The sequence below is a fragment of the Oncorhynchus gorbuscha genome, linkage group LG24, assembly GCF_021184085.1.
Source record: "Oncorhynchus gorbuscha isolate QuinsamMale2020 ecotype Even-year linkage group LG24, OgorEven_v1.0, whole genome shotgun sequence".
Taxonomy (NCBI): Eukaryota; Metazoa; Chordata; class Actinopteri; order Salmoniformes; family Salmonidae; genus Oncorhynchus; species Oncorhynchus gorbuscha.
The window spans coordinates 6,429,919-6,439,725 of record NC_060196.1 but is presented as its reverse complement, the minus strand read 5'-3'; the positions used below and the strand labels follow the sequence as shown (position 1 = coordinate 6,439,725).

Here is a 9,807-nt window from a genome sequence, read left to right as displayed (position 1 = left end):
TGCCAGAAGACTAGGAGGGCAGCCTCCTCTCTCTCCTCCTACAGTCGCCCAGCTATAGGCCTGCCAGAAGACTAGGAGGGCAGCCTCCTCTCTCCTCCTACAGTCGCCCAGCTATAGGCCTGCCAGAAGACTAGGAGGGCAGCCTCCTCTCTCTCCTCCTACAGTCGCCCAGCTATAGGCCTGCCAGAAGACTAGGAGGGCAGCCTCCTCTCTCTCCTCCTACAGTCGCCCAGCTATAGGCCTGCCAGAAGACTAGGAGGGCAGCCTCCTCTCTCTCCTCCTACAGTCGCCCAGCTATAGGCCTGCCAGAAGACTAGGAGGGCAGCCTCCTCTCTCTCCTCCTACAGTCGCCCAGCTATAGGCCTGCCAGAAGACTAGGAGGGCAGCCTCCTCTCTCTCCTCCTACAGTCGCCCAGCTATAGGCCTGCCAGAAGACTAGGAGGGCAGCCTCCTCTCTCTCCTCCTACAGTCGCCCAGCTATAGGCCTGCCAGAAGACTAGGAGGGCAGCCTCCTCTCTCTCCTCCTACAGTCGCCCAGCTATAGGCCTGCCAGAAGACTAGGAGGGCAGCCTCCTCTCTCTCCTCCTACAGTCGCCCAGCTATAGGCCTGCCAGAAGACTAGGAGGGGCAGCCTCCTCTCTCTCCTCCTACAGTCGCCCAGCTATAGGCCTGCCAGAAGACTAGGAGGGCAGCCTCCTCTCTCTCCTCCTACAGTCGCCCAGCTATAGGCCTGCCAGAAGACTAGGAGGGCAGCCTCCTCTCTCTCCTCCTACAGTCGCCCAGCTATAGGCCTGCCAGAAGACTAGGAGGGCAGCCTCCTCTCTCTCCTCCTACAGTCGCCCAGCTATAGGCCTGCCAGAAGACTAGGAGGGCAGCCTCCTCTCTCTCCTCCTACAGTCGCCCAGCTATAGGCCTGCCAGAAGACTAGGAGGGCAGCCTCCTCTCTCTCCTCCTACAGTCGCCCAGCTATAGGCCTGCCAGAAGACTAGGAGGGCAGCCTCCTCTCTCTCCTCCTACAGTCGCCCAGCTATAGGCCTGCCAGAAGACTAGGAGGGCAGCCTCCTCTCTCTCCCCCTACAGTCGCCCAGCTATAGGCCTGCCAGAAGACTAGGAGGGCAGCCTCCTCTCTCTCCTCCTACAGTCGCCCAGCTATAGGCCTGCCAGAAGACTAGGAGGGCAGCCTCCTCTCTCTCCTCCTACAGTCGCCCAGCTATAGGCCTGCCAGAAGACTAGGAGGGCAGCCTCCTCTCTCTCCTCCTACAGTCGCCCAGCTATAGGCCTGCCAGAAGACTAGGAGGGCAGCCTCCTCTCTCTCCTCCTACAGTCGCCCAGCTATAGGCCTGCCAGAAGACTAGGAGGGCAGCCTCCTCTCTCCTCCTCCTACAGTCGCCCAGCTATAGGCCTGCCAGAAGACTAGGAGGGCAGCCTCCTCTCTCTCCTCCTACAGTCGCCCAGCTATAGGCCTGCCAGAAGACTAGGAGGGCAGCCTCCTCTCTCTCCTCCTACAGTCGCCCAGCTATAGGCCTGCCAGAAGACTAGGAGGGCAGCCTCATTCTCTCCATCCTACAGTCGCCCAGCTATAGGCCTGCCAGAAGACTAGGAGGGCAGCCTCCTCTCTCTCCTCCTACAGTCGCCCAGCTATAGGCCTGCCAGAAGACTAGGCGGCAGGAACAGAAGTGTGAGGTTAGCACATACAGTAGTGTGAGGCCTACAGTACATGAGTTGGCTCATGTGTACGGAGGTTTTACTGAGGCCAGTATTATGAAAGCGAGGGCTTGTGAAGGGTCTCCTTCAGCACCTGTTGTGAGATCAGGGGCTAGAAGGAAGGTTCTGGCCCGGTCACAGGCCTTGTCAGTATCTGCCAGATCTGAACCCAACTGACACAGAAGATGAGTAGGATAGAGTGGTTAGATGTGGAGTAGATTAGACCTCGCATGAGATCCAACTGTGTCTTCCTCGCTAGTGGCCATTTGATAACAGGAGCTCATACTAAATGTCACCTTCTCTGTCAATTGGAGCCTCTGATTGATCCAAAATGGGACCCCTGTAGTCACTGTAATGCCTACTTCCTTCCAAAATCCATAAATAGTTTATTCCCTCCCGTTGCCCAAGATTGCTGTTGATGACTAACGTCGTCTCTCTCTCTCTCTCTCTCTCTCTCTCTCTCTCTCTCTCTCTCTCTCTCTCTCTCTCTCTCTCTCTCTCTCTCTCTCTCTCTCTCTCCCCCTCCCTCCGTTGGCTGAAACAGAGAGTGACAGGGCAGCAGCAGGAGATCACCAACCTGGTCCAGAGGAAGATGGCTGTGGACGAGGACAGAGGCCTAGTGAAGAAGGAGCTGGCAGCTCTGCGCCGCAAGCTGGGGAATAAGAGTCAAGAACTTAAGGTTTGGAACAAATTTCCAGTGGCACCCGCCTGCCTGCCTCCGCTTTGAGCTTTGAAGCCTCTACGCTCTGGCTCCTTGTAGGCAACCACTAGTCTTCACTGTGACACCAAACAGGACATTTTCCCCAGGGCTATACTGTAGCCTGAGGCCTCAAAATCACTTAGAGAGGCAGAGGGAGGAAAAGAAACATGGACTATGTGTTTTTCCTCGCTCTGGAGTGGGCCAGATCTCTCTCTCTCACCACTTCATCTCTCTCTCTCCGCTCTTCTCTCTCTCTCTCTCTCTCTCTCTCTCTCTCTCTCTCTCTCTCTCTCTCTCTCTCTCTCTCTCTCTCTCTCTCTCTCTCTCTCTCTCTCTCTCTCTCTCATCTCTCTCTCTCTCTCTCACCGCTTCATCTCTCTCTCTCTCTCTCTCTCTCTCTCTCTCTCTCTCTCTCTCTCTCTCTCTCTCTCTCTCTCATCGGTTCATCTCTCTCTCTCTCTCTGACATGTCTCCAAACTGAGGGGTTTGAGCAGACGGAGAATGCCGAAAAGCCAGAGATAGCCAGGGAGAGAGAAGTCGATAACTTGCCTATAGATAAATAGTTAATGATCGACCATGGAGGGAGTGAAAGTAAGGCGTCCGTGTGATGATGTGGCTTATCCCTAATTACGGCCCTGGTGGGACCCTGGCTATGATTCATTAATAAAGGAGTGATCTCGAGGTCCGCGGATGCGTCTTTGCATTGCGGGGTCTCGCTGATAAAATAAAACATCAAATCCAACTCTGAGAGCGGGGGAACCATCAAAGGAGGCTGGGATCAGATGTAATGGATGTTGTAGTGAAGTGTGTTCTCATTAGGAGGCCTGTCATTAAAGGGAGAATCTGCGTGGCCCCTGTTACCTGCCTCACAGTTAGCCCCGGCCCTCACAGCCTCACAGCACAGGTGACCTTGTCAATCAGACATGCGTGAGAGCCACATGGGGGGGCCACAGTGGAGCTGAGCAGCGGAGGCCCCAACCAAGCACAGAATAGCACTGACTTTACATTCTACATATTCATCCCATCTCATCCTCCTCAAAACCCCATGCTACTTTTTTTTCTCCTCTCTCTTTCCCTCTCTCTCCTTCTCTCCCTCTCTTCACCCGTCGGTGTTGTTTATCTGGCCCTGTGACTCCTGCCCCCCCTCTTCTTCGTTCAGGATGTGAAGGAGGAGAGGGGGAGGAGAGAAGAGGCCCTGGAGGAGGAGAAGGAGGCATTAGAGTCCTGCTGCTCTGCCCTGCGAGGCGACCTGGAGCAGGCACAGAGGCAGGAGAGGAGGCACGGAGAGGAGAAGGAGGCATTAGAGTCCTGCTGCTCTGCCCTGCGAGGCGACCTGGAGCAGGCACAGAGGCAAGAGAGGAGACACGGAGAGGAGAGAGACTCCGCGGATGCCAAAGTCAAGGTAACACACAGAGAGATGCCATGTGGAGGGGGGAACTGGGGACCAACCCATGTGTGTATATATATATACACACACACACACACACACACACACACACACACACACACACACACACACACACACACACACACACACACACACACACACACACACACACACACACACACACACACACACACACACACACACACACACACACACACACACACACACACACACACACACACACACACACACACAGAGGAAGGGTTCCGTTTCTTCTACACACCTTGAACCTCCTTATTTCTCCCTCCTCAATATATGAATGTCAAATAATTCCTCTCTCAAAGCACACATTTTAAATATTGATGTCCCTGTTCCGGGGGTGGGAGAAATAATTACTTTTAACATTTTGGACCCAAGTCTCGTCTGGTGAGGAAAAGAAGAAGCCGAGCCCCGGCCAAGTCCCCCGATGTGATCACTGGACGACTGTAGTGTTTTAGTCCTCTCCTTATTCGTGTAGCTTATTAGCAGAATCAGTGATATGCATCTCTCCCCCTCGTCATTATTATGTATCAACTTTACTCTCTCACTCTAATCCGCCTCGCAACAAAAGAATCACCACAGCAGCACGTTGGACACATGTTGTTCAAACAGTCAGACAACCAATCAGTGTCAACCCACAGGAGACCTCCACTACCACCATTACCCTTCCCACTCTCCTCTTGGAACAGAACACAATTGCCCATCAATAGTAGATTTTGGGGGGGGCTTCGTGGACGCACACAGCACAGAGGCTCGAACACGCAGGCAGACAGAGAGAGACAGGCAGGCAGAGAGAGAGAGGCAGACAGAGAGAGAGACAGGTAGACAGAGAGAGAGAGAGAGAGACAAGCAGACAGAAAGAAACAGGCAGGCAGAGAGAGAGAGGCAGACAGAGAGAGAGGCAGACAGAGAGAGAGGCAGACAGAGAGAGAGGCAGACAGAGAGAGAGAGGCAGACAGAGAGAGTGAGGCAGACAGAGAGAGTGACAGGCAGACAGAGAGAGTGACAGGCAGAAGGAGAGAGAGATAGAGTGAGACAGGCAGAAAGGGAGGAAAGGAGGAGGAGAGAGAAAGAGAGGGCTTTGAATAAGTCAGGGCCAGGGTGTAATTATGACAGGGCCAGTCCCTAGTAACAACTCCACTACGCACATCAATCACATCACCAGACACAGACAGACAGACACTCACCTGGCTCTGCTCCTGACCAGGCTTTAATACCATGCAACTCTGAGAGATGGATGGAACACATGGAATGCACAAGGATTCCACACCAATTTAGAACGATAAGTCTGTTCAAGATTGGAACATTAAAAAGTTACAAGAAGTCACAACTATGCACTGATTTAGTTTACGTACGAGTAGTGTTATCGCTACATCCTTAGCGCTATCTTTCACTTTCACGGTGGCTAATTTGCTGCCATTAAATTGCGGCCATTAATTTCACCGGCGTCGGTGATTGAAGCTGTTTTTAATTCCAGTCAGACTTGTCCCGATGCCCCCTGTGTGTTTGATGCCAGGCGGCCCGGTCTGCCCCGCTGTAATTGTAGCCTCTCGTTAAAAGGAGAGAGTCTCTTGTGAAGTTTTAAGATGACCCTCAGTGCTCAGACACTCTCAGACCTCTTATCTCTCTGGCTCTTAATGGTAAGAGTTGTTTGGCCATTAGTGGAGTCCAGCAACACAACATCAACACGTAACGTGTTAGAGGACTCCGTCAGGGTAGAGACGGGTCATACACTGTGTCCTGGCCTCTGGCTGTTGTTTTCACCTGGTCTTTTGTATTAGCACATCTACGTCGTTCTGAAGCTCATTTAGGAACAGGAACACCAAGCCTTTACCAAATCCACTGAGGAATACAAATGGTCACCGTCATTTGTTGAACAAACACAAAACAGAGTCGTGCAGCTTCCTCTAGACCAGGGGTGTAAAACCAATTCCCTGGAGGGCCGAGTGTCTGCTGCTTTTAGGTTTTTCCTTTCAGTGAAGATCTAGACAACCAGGTGAGGGGAGTTCCTTACTAATCAGTGACCTTCATTCATCAATCAAGTACAATGGAGGAGCGAAAACCCACAGACACTCGACTCTTAGTGGAATGAGTTTGACACCTGTGGTCTGTGGACTTTACAGCATGTTTTTGTGACGACTGTTGCTGTAAACAGACACGAGTACATTTGATTAGTTGATTGATTGACTGATAGTCCTCTTGTTGTCCTCCACCATGGCAGGAGATGGAGGGTGATCTGAGCGATGCCCAGCGGCAGGTGGCAGACCTTCAGGGCCAGTGCAGCAGCCTGACAGACCTCCTCTCCTCCAGGCAGAAGGAGGTGGCACAGAGGGACCAACACGTCACCCAACTCGGGTCAGATAATAAAACATTATAAAAAGACATTGTATGTGACAGACGCCTTTCAGGTCACTCTTGGACACCTTGCATAAAAAATAAATGTAAACTGCTGTGCGATGTGCCATGACGTCTGTGATTTGGCATCGTCATGGATACAATGCACAATGACGTAAATGTCACAGGCAATATTTTTCATGCATTCAAATTGGTCTGTCATGTTTTTTTGTATACCTTGTAAGTATAAATTGTACAGTGAAATGACCCTCAATTACAATATGTCCAATATCAATGTATAATCTTGCTAAATTAGATGTACTTTTATGTGGCTTTCATTATCCACTACAGTCTCAGTTAAACCCGTTTAGAGTAGTGTGTGTGTGTGTGTGAGTGTGTGCGCCCAACTGCTCAGTGTGTGCGAGAGGCTCTAGCCGTCTCTCCACCCCGAGGCTCTGAGGCGACACGCACATCCTTGTCTAGAACCAGTTAATAAGCCCTGCATACCAGATGTGCTTTGGAGAGCTTTGGAGAGGCAGAGTCGGGGAGAGAGGAGGGGAAATGGTGCAGGCTTTGGCTAAGCTTTAGTCAATATGATAAAACGGTGAAAACCCAGGAGCCTTTGTGGGTAATCTCACCTTTTTTAACTACTCTGTGTCTTAACGTGGTGTCACTGAGAGATGTCAGCCAGTCACATCCGGCTCAGGGAAACGCTCTGTGTGTTAGAAGTGATTGAAGATGTCATTGTACTTTAGTAACGTCTTGTGTCATTATGCCACTAATTCTTTATATTTTGAATATGTTTGTATAGTAGGTATTTGATGTTGCGTTGTGTGTGTGTTTCTACGCAGGCGTGAGCTGCAGGAGGTGCAGGCCCTGTACAGACAGAGTAGTGAACATGCTGCAGAGCAGGCCCAGCTCATCCAGCAGCTAGAAGGACTCAACCTGGACACACAGAGAGTCTTACGCAACCAGGAAGAGGCTCACACTGCAGACACCACCTCCTATCAGAAGGTGACTAACTATACTATATATTACCACTCTATTAATTTACACTACAATACCCAGAGTCCTCTGTAACCAGGAAGAGGCTCACACTGCAGACACCACCTCTTATCAGAAGGTGACTAACTATACTATATATTACCACTCTATTCATTTACACTACAATACCCAGAGTCCTCTGTAACCAGGAAGAGGCTCACACTGCAGACACCACCTCCTATCAGAAGGTGACTAACTATACTATATATTACCACTCTATTAATTTACACTACAATACCCAGAGTCCTCTGTAACCAGGAAGAGGCTCACACTGCAGACACCACCTGCTATTAGAAGGTAACAACTACCCATAGCACACAGTACTAATACACTCTACCCATAGCACACAGTACTAATACACTCTACCCATAGCACACAGTACTAACACACAGCACTAACACACAGTACTAACACACAGTACCCATAGCACACAGTACTAACACACAGTACTAACACACACTACCCATAGCACACAGTACTAACACACAGTACTAACACACACTACCCATAGCACACAGTACTAACACACAGTATTAACACACACTACCCATAGCACACAGTACTAACACACAGTACTCACCCAGACAACCCATAGCACACAGTACTAACACACAGTACTAACACACACTACCCATAGCACACAGTACTAACACACAGTACTAACACACACTACCCATAGCACACAGTACTAACACACTCTACCCATAGCACACAGTACTAACACACAGTACTAACACACAGTACTAACACACAGTACTAACACACACTACCCAAAGCACACAGTACTAACACACAGTACTAATACACTCTACCCATAGCACACAGTACTAACACACAGCACTAACACACATTACTAACACACTCTACCCATAGCACGCGATACTAACACACAGTACAAACACAAACCACCCATAACACACAGTAATAACACACATTATCCATAACACACAGTACTAACACACAGTACTAACACACTCTACCCATAGCACACAGTACTAACACACAGTACTAATACACTCTACCCATAGCACACAGTACTAACACACAGTACCCATAGCACACAGTACTAACACACAGTACTAACACACTCTACCCAAAGCACACAGTACTAACACACACTACCCAAAGCACACAGTACTAACACACAGTACTAACACACACTACCCAAAGCACACAGTACTAACACACAGTACTAACACAAATACCAATACCACCTTTTATAATACGGTTACTTCACCACACGACATCACACTCAACCACACACCACCACACGACATCACACTCAACCACACACCACCACACGACATCACACTCAACCACACACCACCACACGACATCACACTCAACCACACACCACCACACGACATCACACTCAACCACACACCACCACACGACATCACACTCAACCACACACCACCACACGACATCACACTCAACCACACACCACCACACGACATCACACTCAACCACACACCACCACACGACATCACACTCAACCACACCACCACACGACATCACACTCAACCACACACCACCACACGACATCACACTCAACCATACACTACCACACGACATCACACTCAACCATTCACTACCACACGACATCACACTCAACCATTCACTACCACACGACATCACACTCAACCATTCACAACCACACGACATCACACTCAACCATTCACTACCACACGACATCACACTCAACCATACACCACCACACGACATCACACTCAACCATTCACGACCACACGACATCACACTCAACCACACACCACCACACGACATCACACTCAACCATTCACCACCACACGACATCACACTCAACCACACACCACCACAGGACATCACACTCAACACAACAAACACCACCACAACCACCACATCACACACCACCATCACCACGACATCACACTCAACCACACCACCACCCCCCAAACCACATCACACAACCATCACCCAAAACCACACTCAACCACACACCCCCAAACATCACACTCAACCATACACTACCACATCACCATCACACTCAACCATACACCACCACACGACATCACACTCAACCACACACCACCACAACCACATCACCACCCCAACCATAACCACATCACCACCACGACATCACACTCAACCAACCACTACCACACCACATCACACCCAAAACCATTCACCACCACCACACATCCCACATCAACCATTCACTACCAAACCACATCACACTCAACCAACACCACCACATCCACCCACACTCAAAACCACATCACCACCACCACCAACATCACACTCAACCATACACCACCACACAACATCACCACCCCCCAACACCACCACACGACATCACACACTACCACACAACATCACACTCAACCACCCCCACACGACATAACACTCTAACAACCCATCCCAAAACCACATCATCAGCTCCTCAAAAATCACATCAAACCCCCAAAAACCACATCACCCCCCAAAACCACATCACCAACCCCCCAAAACCAAATCACCACATCACCAACACTCAACCATTCACCCCAAAACCACATCACCACCCCACCAATACCACATCACCAACCCCCCAAAACCACATCACCAACCCCCAAAACCA

General features: G+C 50.2%; 1 protein-coding gene across 3 annotated transcripts in view; it reads left to right on the top strand.

Moving 5' to 3' along the window:
* cntln (centlein, centrosomal protein) overlaps positions 1-9,807 on the top strand; it is a 127,893-nt gene that overhangs the window by 9,882 nt on the left and 108,204 nt on the right. For all 3 annotated transcript variants that reach the window (XM_046327133.1, XM_046327131.1, XM_046327132.1), the window contains 4 exons: positions 2,249-2,383; positions 3,564-3,806; positions 6,052-6,185; positions 7,016-7,178. In XM_046327133.1, coding sequence (XP_046183089.1) covers positions 2,249-2,383; positions 3,564-3,806; positions 6,052-6,185; positions 7,016-7,178 — 675 coding nt within the window. The remainder of the gene's footprint in view (positions 1-2,248; positions 2,384-3,563; positions 3,807-6,051; positions 6,186-7,015; positions 7,179-9,807) is intronic.